The 19,623-nt window shown below is 39.4% G+C and overlaps 1 protein-coding gene across 5 annotated transcripts in view; it reads right to left on the reverse strand.

Moving 5' to 3' along the window:
- RIC1 (RIC1 homolog, RAB6A GEF complex partner 1) overlaps positions 1 to 19,623 on the reverse strand; it is a 143,146-nt gene that overhangs the window by 90,186 nt on the left and 33,337 nt on the right. For 2 of the 5 annotated variants that reach the window (XM_012454531.2, XM_012454532.2), the window contains exon 2: positions 8,320 to 8,427. In XM_012454531.2, the coding sequence (XP_012309954.1) occupies positions 8,320 to 8,427 (108 nt within the window). Of the gene's footprint in view, positions 1 to 8,319; positions 8,428 to 8,517; positions 8,564 to 9,125; positions 9,212 to 19,623 lie in introns of those variants that run through there. The other 3 variants (XM_064361464.1, XM_064361465.1, XM_012454533.2) reach the window with 3 other exon arrangements.

The raw sequence follows: 19,623 nt of genomic DNA on the forward strand, positions 1-19,623 counted from the left end.
AAATACAATGTTACCAATTGTTAGTATCGATCTTAAGATGTTATCTTTTGTTTAAAAGAAATCCATGTTTCTCCAGTGTAACTCACTTTAGCTGAGTTCCACATTTTAATAATTCTGATTTTATTTCAAATTAATGTTCTCCACATAACTATATTGCAGTCTCACAATCTACTCCTTTTCTACACACACACCCCACACACACACACATTAAATGTACATATATGTCCTAGAAACCTAAAAATATCAACAGTGCAGAGGGGGGGCTTACATATAAAATTATTAATAACCTAAACTTTGAGATACTTTAAGTCTGCAATGTTCCCTATATCAGAATGGAGTTACATGGTTAGCTAGAACTTTGTTTCTAAAATTGGCAGCCATAACTTACTGCCACTACACGTAGGAATTTGCATTTTTATATCAAAAAAAGGGCTGGTAAATGTCCAAAAGAGCCAAGAAGAAAAAATAAACGAAATGCAACTTAAAATTACCTTGCTAGAATTGAAGCCTGAAGGAAAAGTATTCCTATGCTGTTTTAAAAAACAAACACCACCACTTCTTTGCCATTAACCGCACATAATCTAGAGAGCATTTTCCTCTTACAGCCCTTTCATTCAATTGTTAAGTTTCAACTATGATTTACAACACATACTTCAAAATTTAACAAGCATGGAGAATGGCATCAGAGAAGATGGTGGAAGAGAAAGCTCTAGGAATCTATCCACCAAAACTACAATTTAATTAGCAGGAATTACCTGAAGCTACTGTTACAGAACTCTGGACCTGAAAGAACACCTGCAGCCTCCAGGAGACAGCTTAATGAAGGTATTAGCAAATTTCAAATAATTTCAGCTTTCCTGTGGTTACAGCTGTCACCCCCTCATCTACCAACTCTGTGGCAGGCAGCTGTGGATGTTGCAAAGGGTATCTGGTGTGGCTTGTGGGAGTAAGGGGGTCAATAAGGGCTCTGTGCTCCAAAAGCTGGTGTTGTGGGTTCTAATATCTGCTTTTGATCACTGAGGGCCTGGTACACCCATGGATTCTGGGCCAAGAGGGAATTTTATAGAGAGGACCTATTTTTAACCCCTCTCTGGGGAATAGGATATCTAAGGAAATCTTACTGATTGGCTGACAACAGAGAAAACAAAAAAGAAACTTCAGAGACCACCCATTAGAAGAAACACGTACTTTGCAAAAATAGTCTGGAAAAGTAATAAAAGGAACTCTTCAGTAGTCAAGGAGCAAAACCTAGCAATCTCTGAGGGCTAGGAGAATCATATTTCCAAAGTCACCACATAATACTCAGACAGTCCAGTTCTCAATGAAAAATTACAACACATAAAAAGAAACAGAAAAGTATGGCCCAGTCATAGGAAATAAAGAATACAGCAGAAACCATCCCTAAGGAAGCCTAGACATTTGAATTATTAACGTGAGACATTAAATCAACAGTCTTAAAAATGTTCAATGAGCTAAAGGAGACAATGGTCAAAAAACTAAAGAAAATCAAGAAAACAATGTCTAAACAAAATGAAAGTATCAATAAAAGAGAAAATTTTTTTAAAGAAACTAAACAAATTCTGAAGATATAAAGTACAGTAACTAAAATGAAAAATTCACTACAGGAATTCAACAGCAAATTTGAGCAGACAGAAGAAAAGATACACATACTTAAAATAAGACATTTGAAAATTATGCAATGTAAGGAATGAAAAAAGAATAAAGAAAAATAAACAGAGTCTGAGAAACCCGTGGGGCACTATCAATCATGCCAACATACATAATATAGGAATAGAAGTATGGAGGAAAGAGAAGGGCTGCAAAAAATATTTAAAAGAGTAATTGTTGAAAATGCCACAAGCTCTGATGAAATCCATGAATATACAAATCCAATGAACTAAAGAAACTCTAAAAAGGATAAACTCAGAGACTCACACTGAGACACATTAGAATCAAACTGCTGAAACCAAAAGACAGAGAATTTTGTATGCATTAACAGAGAAGCAGCTTGTCAGTTATTAATTAGGGTTTCTCAATGATATGGTTTGGCTGTAGTTCCCATAATCCCCATGTGCTGAGACAGGGACCTGGTGGGAGGTAACTGAATCATAGGGGCAGTACCCTCATGGAGTTCTCATGATAGCGAGTGAGTTCTCATGAGATGTGATGGTATTTTAATAAGGGGCTTTTATCCCTTTACTCAGCACTTCTCTCCTGCCACCATATGAAGAAGTACATGTGTGTTTGCCCTTCTGCCATGATTGTAACTTTCCTGAGGTCTCCCCAGCCACACAGAACTGTGAGTGAATTAAACCTCTTTCCTTTATAAATTATCCAGTCTTGGGCAGTTCTTTATAGCACCGTGAGAATGAACTAATACAGTAAATTGCTACTGCAGAGAGTGGGGTGCTGCTATAAAGACACCCCAAAATGCAGAAGCAACTTTGGAACTGGGTAACAGACAGAGGATGGAACAGTAGACACCCACATTTAAAAAGGCACATCTCAGGCCCAATGTGTTGGCTCATGCCTCTAATCCCAGCACCCAGGAGGCCAAGGCAGGATGATTGCTTTAGCCTAGGAGTTTTGAGGCCAGCCTGGCCAACATAGTGAGATCACATCTCTACAAAAAATAAAATCAGCTAAAGGATGGGCATGGTGGTGTGTGCCTTTGGTCCCAGTCACTAGGGAGGCTGAGGTGAGAGGATCACTTAAGCCCAGGAGATCAAGACTGCAGTGAGCCATGACCATGTTGCTGCATTTCAGCCTAGGCAACAAAGTAATACTCTGTCTCAAAAAAAAAAAAGGTAGGGGTGGGAGGACATTTCAAATCAATAACCTAAATGTGCACATAAAATAACTAAATAACAAAGAGCAAAGTAATCCCAAAGCTGGCAGAGAAAAAAGAAATAATAAAGGTTAGAGTAAAATAGAGAACAGAAAAACAATAAAGAAAATACACTTAACAAAAATTGTTTGGTTTTTCTTGACACATAGTCTTGTGCTATTGCCCAGACTGGAGGACTGTGGTAAGATCAAAGCTCATGGCAACCCTGAACTCTTGAATACAAGTGATCCTCCTGACTCACCTTCCTGAGTAGCTAGGACTACAATCATATGCCAACTCACCTGGCTAAGTTTAATTTATTTTTTGTAGTGATGGCATTTCAGTATGTTGCCCAGGCTGCCCTGTAACTCCATGCCTCAAGCAATCCTCCCGCCTCAGCTTCCCAAAGTGCTGGAATTACAGACATGAGCCATCACATCCAGGCAAAAGTTGACTCTTTGAAAAATCAACAAAATTGATAAACCTCTAGGTAAGTTAAGAAAAAAGGGAGATGATTCAAATTACAAAAATCATGAATGAAAGAACATTACCAGCAATTTTACATAAATAACAGAGATTATGAGAATAAAACAGCTGTATTCTAATAAAATTAGACAAGTCAGATGAAATTGACAAAGTTCTAAAAACATGCAATCTACCAAAACTGACTTGAGAACTACAGATCAATATATTGTATGAATATAGATGAAAAAAATCCTCAGCAAAATACTTCATACATCGTGACAAAATGAGATTCAGTCACAGAATGCAAGGATGGTTCAATATATGAAAACCAATCAATGAAATACACTACATTAACAGATGAAGGAAAAATCCACATGATTATCTCAACTGATGCGAAGAAAGCATTTGATAAAATTTAACACCCTTTAACAATAAAAGCATGCAATAAACTAAGAATAGAAGTAAATAACCACGACATAATAAAGGCTATATATGAAAAACCTTAAGCCAACATTATACTCAATGGTTAAAGACAGAAGGTCTTTCCCTAGAACGAGAACAAGATAAGGATGCCCACTTTTACCACTTAATTTAACGTAGTATTGAAAGTCTACCCAGAGTGAACAGACAACCTACAGAATGGGAGAAAATTTTTGGAATCTATTCATCTGACAAAGGTCTAACATCCAGCATCTACAATGAATTTAATAACTTACAAGAAAAAGAAATCCATTAAGAAGTGGGCAAAGGACCTGAACAGGCAGAAACACCATCTGACCCATCTGACCAAACAATCTTATTACTGGGTATATAACCCCCAAAATATCTCATTACTGGGTATATACCTCCCAAAACATAAATCATTCTATTATCAATATTCATCATGCGTATGTTCACTGCAGCACTATTCACAGTAGCAAAGACATGGAGTCAACCTAAATGCCCATCAATGATAGACTGGATAAAGGAAATGTACACATACACCACGCAATGTACACATACTATGCAGCCATAAAAAGGAACAAGATCCTGTCCTTTGCAGGGATATGGCTGGAACTGGAAACCATTATCCTCAGCAAACTAACACAAGAACGGTAAATCGAATACCACACGTTCTCACTTGTAAGTGGGAGTTGAATGATGAGAACATGTGGACACATAAGGGAAACAACACACGCTCGGACCTGTTGGAGGATGGGGGAATGCAGGAGGAGGGAGAGCATCAGGAAGAATAGCTAATGGATGCTGGGTTTAATAGTAAGTGATGGGATAATCTATGCAAGCAAACCACCACAGCACATGTTTACCTATGTAACAAACCTGCACATCCTGCACATGTACCCTAAACTTAAAAGTTGAAAAAAAAAAATAAGATATATGTCTATACACTTGCAATGAACAACCCAAAAGGAAACTTAAAAAAATTCCATTTACTATAGCAATCAAAAAGAAATTTAAAACTTTAGAATAAATTTAATGAAGGAGGAAAAAGACTTGCATACTCAACACTGGAAAACACTGCTTACAGAAATTAAAAATCTAAATAATTAATAAGACACTGCATGTTCATGGATTAGAAAACTTAAGATTAATGATTCCCAAAGAGATCTACAGATTCAATGTAATCTCTACCAACTTCTCAATGGTATTTTTTACAGAAATGGAAAAACCAATTCAAAAAGTCATACAGCATCTATCGGACTTAGAACAGTCAAAACTATAGATGGTATCAAACTTAATGATGGTTCAATTTATGATGACATTATGATGGATGTCTGGGGCTGGTACATTTTTGACATGGTATTTTCAACTTACAATGGGTTTATCAGGATATGACTTGTATCTTGAAATACAACAATAAAATTGGAAGATTCTACTTCCTGATTTCAAAAGTTACTACAAAGCCACGGTAATTTAAAAAGTGTGATACTAGAATAATGACAGACGTACAGAACAATGAAATAGAATGGAGGATCCAGAAATAACCCCAAATATCAATGGCCAATTGATTTTCAACAAGAGTGCCAAGACTATTCAATGGAAAAAGAATAGTTCTTTAACATAGCGTACTGGGACAACTATATATCCATATACAAAAAATGATGTTGGACTCTTACACTTTACAACATCTATAAAAATTAACTTAGAAGGAATCAAAGAACTAAACATAAAGTAATAAAACTCTTGAAAGAAAAAAATCAGAGGAAAATCATGGCATTTGGCAATGACTTTTTATATATAATACCCAAAGCATAGGCAATAAAAGAAAATGCAGATAAACTAGGCTGGGCACAGTGGCTCATGCCTATAATCCAAACACTTTGGGAGGCCAAGGTGGGCATATCATTTGAGCTCAGGAGTTTGAGACAGGCCTGGACAATATGGTGAAACTCCATCTCTATGAAAAATACAAAAAATTAGCCAGGGGTGGTGGCATGCACATATAGCCCCTGCTGCTCAGGAGGCTGAGGCAGGAGAATCACTTGAGCCCAGGAGGCAGAGGTTATAGGGAGCTGAGATTGCACTATTGGCACTCTTGCCTGGGTGACAGAGTAAGACCTTGTATCAAAAATAAATAAGTAGGCCGGGTGCAGTGGCCCATGTCTGTAATCTCAGCACTTTGGGAAGCCGAGGCAGGTGGATCATGAGGTCAGGAGATCGAGACCATCCTGGCCAATATGGTGAAACCTCGTCTTTACTAAAAGTACAAAAAATTAGCCGGGCATGGTGGTACGTGCCTGTAGCCCCAGCTACTCGGGAGGCTGAGGCAGGAGAATTGCTTGAAACCAGAAAACAGAAGTTGCAGTGAGCCGGGATCATGCCACTGCACTCCAGCCTGGTGATAGAGCGAGACTCTGTCTCTAAATAAATAAATAAAGTAAGTAAATAAACTGTACTTCACCAAAATTAATTTGTACACATCAAAGGACTATAAAGAGAGTAAAAAGAAAACCTACAGAATGAGAGAAAATATTGTCAAGTCACACAACCAATAAAGGATTCATATAAGAATATATAAACAACTTAGCAACATACAAACAACCCAATTTAAAAATGGGCAAAGAATTTGAATAGACATTTCTTCAAAGACATACAAATGGACAAAAACACATGAAAAGATAACATCATTAGTCTTCAGGAAAACATAAATCAAAACTACAGGAAGATACCACTTCACCCCTTTAGGATGGCCGTTAAAATGAAAATAAAGCATTTATGGGGCTAGGGAGAAACCAAAACTCTTTTACACTGCCAAAAGAAGTGTAAAATGATGCAACCTCTATGAATTTTGATCCAGCAATTCCACATCTGGGTATATATCCAAAAGAATCAAAAGCAGCAACTCTAACAGACACTTGTATGCGAACATTAAATCCAGCATTATTCACAATAGGCAAAAGTTGGAAACAACTGAAATGCCTACCAACAGATAAACAAAATGTAGTATATACATACAATGCAATATTACTCAGTTATAAAAAGGAATAAAGTTCTGATACATAACACAATTATGGATGAAACTTAACAACATTATGCTAAGTGAAACAAGCCAAAGACAAAAGGATAAATACTGTATGATTCCATTTACATGAAATCCATAGGTTAGGCAAATTCATAGATACAAAAAGTTGATTAGAGGTTACAATGAGCTGAGGAAATTGAGAATGCAAAGTTATGCTTAATGATAAGTTTCTGTCTGGGGTGACACAGAAGAAAATAGATAGTGGTGATGGCTGCATAACACCATTAATATAACTAATGACACTGAATTGTACACTTAAAATAGTTAAAACGGTAACTTTTTATGCTTTGTATGGTTTACCACATTTTTAAAAAATTAATAAGGTAACACACCAAAACTCTATGAAACCAAATCCAGAAAATCCCATCGTCTTTCATGAATACTTGCTCTTCTTATACTTTTTACTAATTGCCATGAACACTACCTAATCATCTAGGCTTGAAATCAGAGCAATCTCAACTACTCATGCTCATTTATCCAACAATGAGCTGGCAAGTTTTGTCATTTTTCTCTGAATTTATAAGGAATAATGGAAAAAACAGTTTAGCTAAACGAAAGTCTATGTAGACAAAGAATGAAAAAAATAACATCAGAGAAGTAATGAAGTAGGGTTTTAGAGATTAAAGTGCCTTAAATGAAAGGCTAAGAAGCCTGGACTTGGTTGTGTAGAATAAGGATCGCAAACTTTTTCTATAAAAGGCCAGACAGCAAATATTTTAGACTTTACAAGTCAAGAGGGAAAATCAAAGATACTATGTAGGTTTATCTTGTTTACTTAATTTATCTGGCTTACTTATATAACAATAAATATTTTAAAATGTGGGTTTTATTATTATTCAGATATACTCAGGCAAACAGATCAGGAGACAATTGCCAATGAAAAAACAGTTTATTACTCACAGTTTCAAAGAGGAGGGGATATGACATGAACCACCAAGGGCCACACTGCAAACTACCAGGGTCAATCAGGAGACAGTGGAAGTGAGGGGAAAACATGAGTAAGACCCTTTATCATGATTTCCATGAGAAGGAATGGTTGAGGCATGGCAAGGAGACTTGATATTGGCTAGGCTGAATAATTTCAATGGACTCTGGAGTACATGAGTTGTCTCTAGCTATCTAGTACCTGGTCCTGAGGTAATCAGGGCATAGGATTATTGGCCCAGAGTGACAGACGCCAATAAAGGAGGTGGCTGGGACTATATGCCATGTGAATATGTTTTAAAAAACTAAATTAGACTTCAAGGACAAAACAGTAAAGTGAGAACAACAAACAGAAAAGGGTATAGGTGCTATGTTTAGGGATAGGAGGAAGTAGCAGAGTCAAAAGAGAAGCTAATGGAGGAGTAACCCACACAAAATAATCAGTAAAGCAATTCCAATCAGAATAAAATAAATGCTTATGAGTGTAAGAGACTGAAAGAAAGTCATCCAAGAGAATTAAATTTAAATGCAATGTAATGATTTAATAAGAAAACACTATTTAGCAAAAAAATCTACTTACTGATACAGCTATCATGGTACTATCTGGCCTCCATTCAGCTTGCTTGTAGGATCCAAACTGAGTAGATGATTTTGCAGGCTCCTTGTAGGTTACAATTAACACACTAGGCTGGAAGAAAACCGTTGTATTTTTTTATCAGTATCTCATAAAAATATATACAAATAAAATTTAAGATAACGTATAAATTATTCAAAGTACTTTTAGAGTAAAATAGAAGACACCGTTAATAATAAACCATGAGCTTTCAACATTCCGAGCATATCAACCAAAAGGGCCAAAAACAAAGACCTAAACCTAGGCCTATAACTATTAAAGAAACTGGATTAATAATTATCCCAAACAGAAAGAACTAAAACTAAATGTGTTCACAGGTGAAGTGAAAATATTTAAATATTTAAGGGAGAACTTATACCAATTCTTTACAAAGGTTTCCACAAGATAGAAGCAGAAGGAGTACTTCCTAATTTTGAATCTATCATTCCCTTAATACCAAAATCAGACAAAGATATTACATGAAAAGAAAACTACAGATTAACATCTCTTATGAACATAGATATAAAACCTCTCAATAAAATATTAGCAAATTAAATTTAACAACATATAGAAAGAATTAAATACCGTAACCAAGTAAAATATACCCCAGGTATGTAAGTCTGGTTCTAAATTCAAAAATCAATTAATATAACCCATCACATCAACACGCTAGAGAAAAATCACATGATTATTTCAACAAATGCAGAAAAAGCATTTAACAAATCTAACACGCGTGATAAAAATGCTGAACAAGGCCGGGCGCAGTGGCTCACGCTTGTAATCCCAGCACTTTCCAAGGCCGAGGCGGGCAGATCACCTGAGGTCTGGAGTTTGTGACCAGCATGGCCAACAGGGTGAAATCCTGTCTCTAGTAAAAATACAAAAATTAGCCAGATGTGATGCCAATTGTTCAGGGGAATTGTTTGAACTCAGTAAGCGGAGGTTACAGTGAACCGAGATCACGCCACTGCACTTCGGCCTAGGTGACAGAGCAAGACTCCATCTCAAAAACAAACAAATACCACACACAAACAAAAAAAACTGCTGAGCAAACTACAGAACACTCATTTATGAAAACCTCTCAAAAAAAGCCTCTCAGTAACAGAAAGAAATTTTTTCAACTCGATAAAGAACATCTACAAGAAACCTACAGCTCAAAGCTTTCCTACTAAGATCAGGAACAAGACAAGGATGTCTCCAATCACTGCAGCTTTTCAATGAAGTAGTGGAAGTCTCAGCTAATTCAATAAGACAACAAAAAGAAATAAAGGGTAAAGAGATTGGGAAGAATAAATAAAACCATCTTTACTCATAGATAACACGATTATCTATGTAGAAAATTTGAAAGAGTTGACCCAAAACCCTCCTAGAATAATCGATTATAGCAAGGTTACAGGATCCAAGATTAATATACAAAAGTCAGTAAATTTTCCAGACACCAGCAATAAAAAAGTGGAATTTGTCACTATAAACACATTTGCAGACCAGGAGCAGTGGCTCATGCCTGTAATCCCTACACTTTGAGAGGCTAAGATGGGCAGATCACTTGAGGTCAGCAGTTCAAGACCAGCCTGGCCAACATAGTAAAAACCCATCTCTACTAAAAATACAAATTATTAGCCAGGTGTGGTGATGTACACCTGTGGTCCCAGCTACACAGGAGGCTGAAGCAGAACTGCTTGAACCCGGGAGGTGTAGGTTGCAGTGAGCTGAGACTGCGCTGCTGCACTCCAGCCCTGGCAACAAAGTGAGACTCCGTCTCAAAAACAAAAACAAGGCCAGGCACAGTGGTTCACGCCTGTAATCCCAGCACTTTGGGAGGCCAAAGTGGGTAAATCACTTCAGGTCAAGAGTTCAAGACCAGCCTGGCCAACATGATGAAACCCGGTCTCTACTAAAAAAATTGCAAAAATTAGCTGGGCATGGTGGTGGGCACCTGTAATCCCAGCTACTCAGGAGGCTGAGGCAGGAGAATCACTTGAACCCAGGAGGCGGAGGTTGTAATGAGCTGAGACCGCGCCATTGCACTCCAGCCTGGGCAGCAAGAGCAAGACTCCATCTCCAAAAAAACAAAAACAACAACAAAAAAAAACACCTATTTGCAGCCTGGGCAACATGGTGAAACCTTGTCTCTACAAACAAAACAATACGAAAATTCTCTGGATGTGATGGCATGCACCTCTACTCCCAGCTACTCAGGAGGCTGAAGTGGGACAATGCTTGAGCCTGGGAGGCAGAGGTTGCAGTGAGCTGAGATCACATTACTGCACTCCAGCCTGAGTGACAGAGTAAGATGCTGTCTCAAAAACATAAAACAATTAAAAAGAATTTTTAAGAAACCATGTATTAGAATGTATATATCTATACAAAAAATTTATAAAATGCTAATGAACAATATCAAAGAAGAGCTAAATAAATGAAGACAGGCTGGGCACAGTGGCTCACGCCTGTAATCCCAGCACTTTGGGAGGCTGAGACAGGTGGATCATGAGGTCAGGAGTTCGAGACCAGCCTGGCCAACATAGTGAAACCACATCTTTACTAAAAATATGAAAATTAGCAGGACATGGAGGTGTGCACCTGTAGTCCCAGCTACTGGGGAGGATGAAGCAGGAGAATCGCTTGAACCTGGGAGGCAGAGGTTGCAGTGAGCGGAGCGAGACTGCACCATTGTACTCCAAGCTGGGTGACAGAGCGAAACTTTCTCAAAAAAATAATAAAAATAAATAAATAAATGAAGACATATAATGAATACAAAGACTCAATAATGTCAATATGTCAGTTCTTCCCAACCTGATATACAGATTTAATATAATCTCAATCAAATTCCCAGCAATTTATTTTCTGAATGCCAACAAACTCACTCTAAAGTTGATAGAGAGAGGCAAAAGACCAAGACTAACAACTTAATGGTGGAGAAGACCGCTGGAAATCTGGCACTATCTGACTTCAAGACTTAATATAAAGCTAAAGTAGTCAAGAAAGTATGGTATTAATAAAATAATAAACAAGTCAATCAATGGAACAGAATAGAAAGCTCAGAAATAGACACACAAAAATATATGCCAACTGATCTTTAACAGAGGAGAGAAGGCAGTACAGAGAAAAGACAATCTTTTCAATGAATAGCATTCAAACAACTGGACATCAACATTTCACAAAAATAAATACCTGATGAACATAGATGCAAAGTCCTCAACAAAATACAGCAAACCAAATTCAACAGCATTCACCATGTTCAAGTAGGAGTGATCCCAGGAATGCAAGGATGGTTCAACATAGACAAATTAATAAATGTGATACATCACATTAACAGAATAAAAGGCAAAAACCTTATGATCATTTCAGTAGGCTGAAAAAGGATTTAATGAAATTCAACATCTATTCTTGACAACAACTCTCAACAAATTAAGAAAAGAAAGAATATAACTCAACACAATAGAAGCTACGTATAACAAACCCATAGCTAACACTGTACCAAATAACAAAAAGTTGAAATCTTTTCCCCTAAGATCTGGAATAAGGTAAGAATACTACCTTTCACCACTTTTATTAAACACAGTATTGGAAATCCTGGCCAGAGCAATCAGGAAAAAAAAAAAGTATAAAAAGCATCTAGCTGGATGCAGTGGTTCACGACTGTAATCCCAGCACTTTGGGAGGCTAAGGCAGGTGGATCACAAGGTCAGGAGATGGAGACCATCCCAGCTAACATGGTGAAACCCCATCTCTACTAAAATCACAAAAAATTAGCCAGGCGTGATGGCACATGCCTGTAGTCCCAGCTAGTTGGCAGGAGAATCGCTTGAATCTGGGACGCAGAGTTTGCAGTGAGCCAAGATCATGCCACTGCACTCCAGACTGGGTGACAGAGCAAGACTCTGCCCCACCCCCCAGAAAAAAACAAAAACAAAACAAACCAAAAACAGAATCCAAATTAATGGGAAAGAGGAAGTCAAATTAGCCCTATTTGCAGGTAACACAATCTTACATACAGAAAACCCTAAAAATCCCACCAAAAAAAGTGTTAGAACAAAATAATTCAGTAAAGTTGTAGAATACTAAATCAACATACAAAAACCAGTAATATCTCTATACACTAATAGTGAATTAGCTGAAAAAAGAAATCAACAAAACAATCCCATTTATAATTGCTATAAAATTACCAAGGCATACATTTAATTAAAGAAGTAAAAGATACCTACAATGAAAACTATAAAACAGTAATGAAATGAAGAAAACACCAATACATGAAAAGGTATCCCATGTTCATAGATTGGAAGAATTAATACTGTTAAAAGATCCAAAGCAATCTACAGATTCAATGCAAAAAAGTCTGTATGATCCAAAGTGATCTACAGATTCAATTCAATCCCTACCAAAATACCAATGATATGCCTCATAGCAGTGGAAAAACAAGCCTAAAATTCATATGGAACCACAGAAGACGTCCAATAGCCAAAGTGATCTTGAGTAAAAAGAATAAAGTTGGTGGAATTACACTACCTGACTTCAAAGTATACTATAAAGCTCTATTAACCAAAAACACCATGGTACTGGCAATAAAAGCAAATAAACCAATGTCAAAATAGAGAGTCCATAAATAAATCCATGCTTTTACAGCCAACTGATTTTCAAAGCAGGTGCCAAGAGCACATACTGGAGAAAGGATAATCTAATAAATAGTGCTGGGAAAGCTGGATAGCCACATAAAAAAGAATAAAATTAGACCTTTATCTCACTATACAGAAAATTTAATTCAAAATAGATTAAAGAGGCTAGGTGCAGTGGCTCACGCCTGTAATCCCAGCACTTTGGCAGGCTGAGGTGGGCAGATCACTTGAGGTCCAGAGTTCAAGACCAACCTGGCCAACAAGGCAAAACCCCACCTCTCCTAAAAAAAAAAAAATACAAAATTTACCTGGGCATGGTGGCACGCACCTGTAACCTCAGCTACTCGGGAGGCCGAGGCAGGAGAATCACTTGAACCTGAGAGGCAGGGGTTGAAGTGAGCTGAGATCACACCACTGCACTCGAGACTGGGCAAGAGAGCGAGACTCTGTCTCAATTAAAAAAAAAAAAGATCAAAGACTTAAATTTAAGATCCAAAACTACAAAACTGCTGGAAGAAAACACAAAGGAAATAATTCATCACCTTGGTCTGGGCAAGGACTTTTTTGGAAGACCTGAAAAGCACAGGCAACAAAAGCAAAAACGAGGAGGGGCTTCAAGACAGATGACTAGAAGCATCAGCACCTGCTTCCTTCACAAAGAAAAACTCAAATAGGGAGTAGATAGTCACACTTTCAACAGAACATCTAAGACAAAACACTGGAATTTAGCAGAGAAGTGACAGGAAACACCTAAAGCAAGGAAAGAGAAGGAAGCGAGGCTTCCTGCTTAGCATTGACTTGGAGTACAGAGTAGATCTCCAGCATGAGGGAAAGATAAGTGAGAGAGACCTACCAGCCCATATTCCCATGACGAACTCCTGCAATCCTAGCTAGAAGAGAGGAGGTCCAGAGACTAGCATAGAGAGCTTAGAGACCATGTGATGACATTGATCCAGAGAGAGCTCACACTGGCTCCTATGCAATCTACATGAGACCTAAACAGCTATAGCATGGTGTCACTTTGAGTCTAGCTCTCATCAGACTGCATCCTGGCCTTAAGCACAAGAGTCCCTGAATTTCCACATCAGTAAAGCCCTAATAACATCCCCTGCATCCACCTGGGGGCCTACAGTGATGCAATGCCACTTGGACCCAGCCGAGTGACAAGTTCCCTCATATTAAAGCAAATATAGTATCAAACACTGGGAAAAATGAGCAAGTGCAATGCACTGAGGAGGGTACACTGGGGAGGCTATCACAAGGACAAAAGAAGCCAAAGCACACACTTCTGAGAGCCTAAATCCTGCCAGCCTGTGGTTGCTGCCACTAACAGCAACCCCACCCTGACAAATAGCAAGATGGCAGCACACTTGCCCATATCCTGAGAACAGAATCTCCCAGCATGCCAGCATCAATGTTCCTGACACTGCCTGGAGCAAAGCACCTTATACCTGACCCATCCCAGCCTCTGGTGTGAGACTACTAACACTGACAGCAACCCCATCCCCTAGAGCAAAGCACATTATACCTGCCCCACCCTGTCTCTGGTGTGAGGCACACCAACAGCAACCCCATCCCCTCTAGAAGCAGGGCCATAGTAGACATGTACATGCCCTGAGGACAGGCTTTCTCTACTCACTCCTGCTACCTGAGCACTCTACCAGGGGACCTGAAGACAAGCCCACCTGGCCTGGTACCACACACCCCCTCGGCCCAACCACAGAGATTGGGACATAGAGATCTACTCACCCTGTCTGCCACTCACACATGTACACTCCTCCAGGGAAGCCTGAGAGTGGGACCACCAAGCCTGATACTACCACCACAACTACTGTCATCACTCAAAACACATGCACTGCCCAGGGACCCAAGGACCTACCCACTCACCTGGTCATCCACTGCAACCACGAGCACCTGAGCAAGCCACCTGGAGGCCTAAGAATCAACCTAATTAAACCTGCTAACACTGTGCCTGTGTATCCTGCGGCCCAAGAGCAGGCATACAACCTGCTGCTGCCACCACTGGTGCCCAAGAACTGGCCTACCTGGCATCCCACTGCTCAGGAAAACTTCACCTCGGCCTCCACTAACAATTGAACCCTAAACCACTGAGGAAATCAAAGACACCATTAATGCTATGTATGGCTTAAAAAGTCATATGGAAAATACACCACTGCACACACCCAGAATCAAAGGCAAAGTACCCTACCCAACCAACACCACAGATATATCTTCAGGAAAAAGTTACCCCTATGAAAGCCAATCTAAAAAACTGGAAGAAGCAACTGTTACACCAGAGGTATGGACAGCAACATGTAAGCTCACAAGTAATGTGAAAAAGGAAGAAATTATGACATCTCCAAAGAAACACAATAATTCTCCAGCAACAGAGTCTAATAAAAAAGAAATCAGCAGATCTAGGATGGCCAAATAGAAACAGCTCTAGAGAGTAGTTCCCAGGGAAAGCAACTCAGAGAGTGAGTGATTGCCACATTTGCAAATGAGGTACGAGGTGCATCTCAATGGGATTGTTTGCACAGTGGGTGTAGCCCAAGAAGGGAAAGCCAAAGCAGGGTAGGGTGCTGCCTCACCCAGCAATTGTAATCCCCGGAAGACCCCCTTCCCTACCACCCAAAGGAAGCCATGGGGACTTTTCCATCCACTCCAGCACTCCAGTTCAGATACTGTGCTACCCTCGCAGTTTTTACTGCCCACAGACCAGGATATTCCTGGGCCAAAAAGGACCACAAGTTTCCAGCGTGGCTGTTTCAGCGGTCACTGCGGGTTTCCACACAAAAACTTACACAAATCTGGGTGGCCGTTTCAACTGATGCCTGGAACACCAAAGAGACAGAAATGCTCATTCAGCTGAAAAAGATGGGGCTGAAAGCTGGGAGCCAGGTGATCTGGCTTGGCAGGTCCCACCCCCACAAAGACCAGCAATCTGAAACACTCTGGTTTGAGGGTTTCCCAGCAAGCGCAGCTGGATCAGGGACAATCCAGCTCTGTGGTGGGAAGGGTGTCTGCCATTACCGAGGCAGTCCATCACTACTAAGGCAGTCTGCCATTACCGATGCAGTATGCCATTACTGAGAAAGTCCGCCATTACCAAGGCAGTCTGCCAATACAAGGAAGTCCGCCCTTACCGAGGCAGTCTGCCATTACCAAGGCAGACAGCCATACAGAGGCAGTTAGTAAAGAAAACTGCAAGGAAGTTTACATAGCAGCTGGGCAGATCCTGTGGCAGCTCAGCAACACCTCTGCTGGCAGACTGTAACTAGACTACCTCGCTGCTGGGCAGGGCACCTGTGAAAAAAGGCAGCAGCACGTCAGAAACTTATAAATAAGGCCCCATCTTCCCAGGAACAGCACCTTGGAAAAGAGGTAGTTATGAGTTCCATTGCAGCAGACTTAAACGCACCTGCTCAGCAGTTCTAAATGGAACAATGGAGCTACCAGCACAGCATTTGAGCTCTGATAAGGGGCAGAGTGTCTCCTCAAGCAGCTCCCTGACCACTGTATATCCAAAGAGGCAACCCATAAAGGAGAGCTCCAGCTGACACCTGGCAGGTACTCTTCTGAGACGAAGATAACAGAAGAAATTGGCAGCAACTCTTTCTGTTCTGCAGCCCCAGTGGGTGCTTCCCAGGCAAGTAGGGTCTGGAGTGGACCTCTAGCAGTCCTGCAGCAGAGGGGCCTGACTGTTAGAAGGAAAACTAAAAAACAGAAAGAAATAGCTTCAACATCAACAAAAAGGTCATCCACTCAGAGACCCCATCCGAAAGTCACTAACTACAAAGAACACAGGTAGATAAATCCACAAATATGGGAAGAAACCAGCGCAAAAAGGAAGAAAACACTTCTCCTCCTCCAAGGGATCACAACACCTAACCAGCAAGGGAACAAAGCTGGATGGAGAATGAGTCTGATGAATTGACAGAAATAGGCTTCAGAAGGCAGGTAATAAACTTCTCTGAGCTAAAAGAACATGTTCTAAACCAATGCAAAGAAACTAAGAACCTTGAAAAAAGGTTAGACAAAATGCAAAGTAGAATAACCAGCTTAGAGAAGAAAATAAACGACTTGTTGGAGCTGAAAAACCCAGCATGAGAACTTCACGAAGCATACACAAGTTTCAATAGCCGAATCCACCAAGCAGAAGAAAGGGTATCAGAGATTGAAGATCAACTCAATGAAATAAAATGAGAAGGCAAGATTAGAGAAAAAAGAGTGAAAAGAAATGAACAAAGCCTCCAAGAAATATGGGATTATGTGAAAAGACATAATCTACGTTTAATAGGTGTACCTGAATGTGACGGGGAGAATGAATCCAAGCTGGAAAACACTCTTCAGGATATTATCCAGGAGAACTTCCCCAACCTAGCAAGGCAGGCCAACATGCAAACCCAGGAAATACAGAGAACACCATAAAGATACTCCTGAAGAAGAGAAACCCCAAGGCCCATAATCATCAGATTCACCAGCATTAAAATGAAGCAAAAAATGCTAAGGGAAACCAAAGAGTAAGGTTGGTTCACCCACAAAGGGAAGCACATCAGACTCACAGCAAATGTCTCGGTAGAAACCCTACAACCCAGAAGAGAGTGGGGACCAATATTTAACATCCTTAAAGAAAAGAACTTTCAACCTAGAATTTCATATCAAGCCAAACTAAGCTTCATAAGTGAAGTAGAAATAAAATCCTTTACAGACAAGCAATTGCTGAGAGATTTCATCACCACCAGGCCTGCCTTATAAGAGCTCCTTAAAGAAGCACTAAACATGGAAAGGAACAACCAGTACCAGCCACTCCAAAAATGTACCAAATGGTGAAGAGCATTGACACAATGAAGAAACTGTGTCAACTAACGGGCAAAACAACCAGCTAGCATCAAAATGGCAGGATCAAATTCACATATAACAATATTAACCTTAAATGTAAAAGGGTTACATGCCCCAATCAAAAGACACAGACTGGCAAATTGAATAAAAAGTCAAGACCCATTGGTGCGCTGTATTCAGGAAACCCATCTTAACATGCAAGGACACACACAGGTTCAAAATAAAGGGCTGGAAGAAGATTTACCAAGCAAACAGACAACCAAAAAAGCAGGAGTTGCAATTCTAGTCTCTGATAAAATGGAGTTTAAATCAACAAAGATCAAAAGAGACAAAGAAGGGCATTTCATAATGGTAAAATGATCAATGCAACAAGAAGAGCTAATGATCCTAAATATATACGCACTCAATAGAGGAGCACTCAGATACATAAAGAAAGTTCTTAACGACCTAAAAAGAGACTTAGCCTCCCAGACAATAATAGTGGGAGACTTTAACACTACACTGTCAATATTAGACAAATCAACGAGACAGAAAACTAACAAGGATATCCAGGACTTGAACTCAGATCTGGACCAAGCGGACCTAATAGACATCTACAAAACTCTCCACCCCAAATCCACAGAATATACATTCTTCTCAGCACCACATCACATCTACTCTAAAACTGACCACATAATTGGAAGTAAATCACTTCTCAGTAAATGCAAAAGAATGGAAATCATAACAAACAGTCTCTCAGACCATAGTGCAATCAAGTTAGAACTCAGGATTAAGAAACTAATTCAGAATCACACAACTTCATGGAACTGAATAACTGGCTCCTGAATGTTGACTGGATAAACTATGAAATGAAGGCAGAAATAAAGATGTTCTTCAAAACCAACAAGAAAGAGGACACAATGTACCAGAATCTCTGGGACACATTTAAAGCAGTGTTTAGAGGAAAATTTATAGCAATGTATGCTCACATGAAAAGCGAGGAAAGATCTAAAATCAACACCCTATCATCAAAATTGAAAGAGTTAGAGGAGCAAGATCCAAAAAACTCAAAAGCTAGCAGAAGACAAGAAATAACTAAGATCAGAGCAGAACTGAAGGAGATAGAGACACAAAAAATCCTTCAAAAAATCAATAAATCCAGGAGCTGGATTTTGGAAAGGTCAACAAAATAGACAGACTGCCAGCAAGATTAATAAAAAAGAAAAGAGAGAAGAATCAGATAGATGCAATAAAAAACAATAAAGGGGATATCACCACTGATTCCACAGAAATACAAACTACAATCAGCGATTACTACGAACAACTCTATGCACATAAACCAGCAAACCCAGAAGAAATGGATAAATTCTGGGACACTGGCACCCTCCCAAGCCTAAACCAGGAAGAAGTTGAAACTCTGAATGGACCAATAACAAGGGCTGAAGTTGAGGCAGCAATTAATAGACTACCAACCAAAAAAAGTCCAGGTCCAGACGGGTTCACAGCCAAATTCTACCAGACGTACAAAGAGGAGCTGGCACCACTCCTTCTGAAACTATTCCAAATAATAACAAAAGAGGGAATCCTTTCCAAATCATTTTATGAGACCAACATCATCCTGATACCAAAACCTGGCAGACACTCAACAACAACAACAAAACTTCAGGCCAATATCCACGATGAACATAGATGCAAAAATCTTCAATAAAATACTGGCAAATGAAATGCAGCAGCACATCAAAAAGCTTATCCATCATGATCAAGTAGGCTTCATCCCAGGGATGCAAGGCTGGTTCAACATATGCAAGTCTATAAACGTAATCCACCCATAAATAGA

This window comes from Aotus nancymaae, unplaced genomic scaffold, assembly GCF_030222135.1.
Source record: "Aotus nancymaae isolate 86718 unplaced genomic scaffold, 86718_ANA_hifiasm-v0.15.2.pri h1tg000041l, whole genome shotgun sequence".
In the NCBI taxonomy this organism is placed as follows: Eukaryota; Metazoa; Chordata; class Mammalia; order Primates; family Aotidae; genus Aotus; species Aotus nancymaae.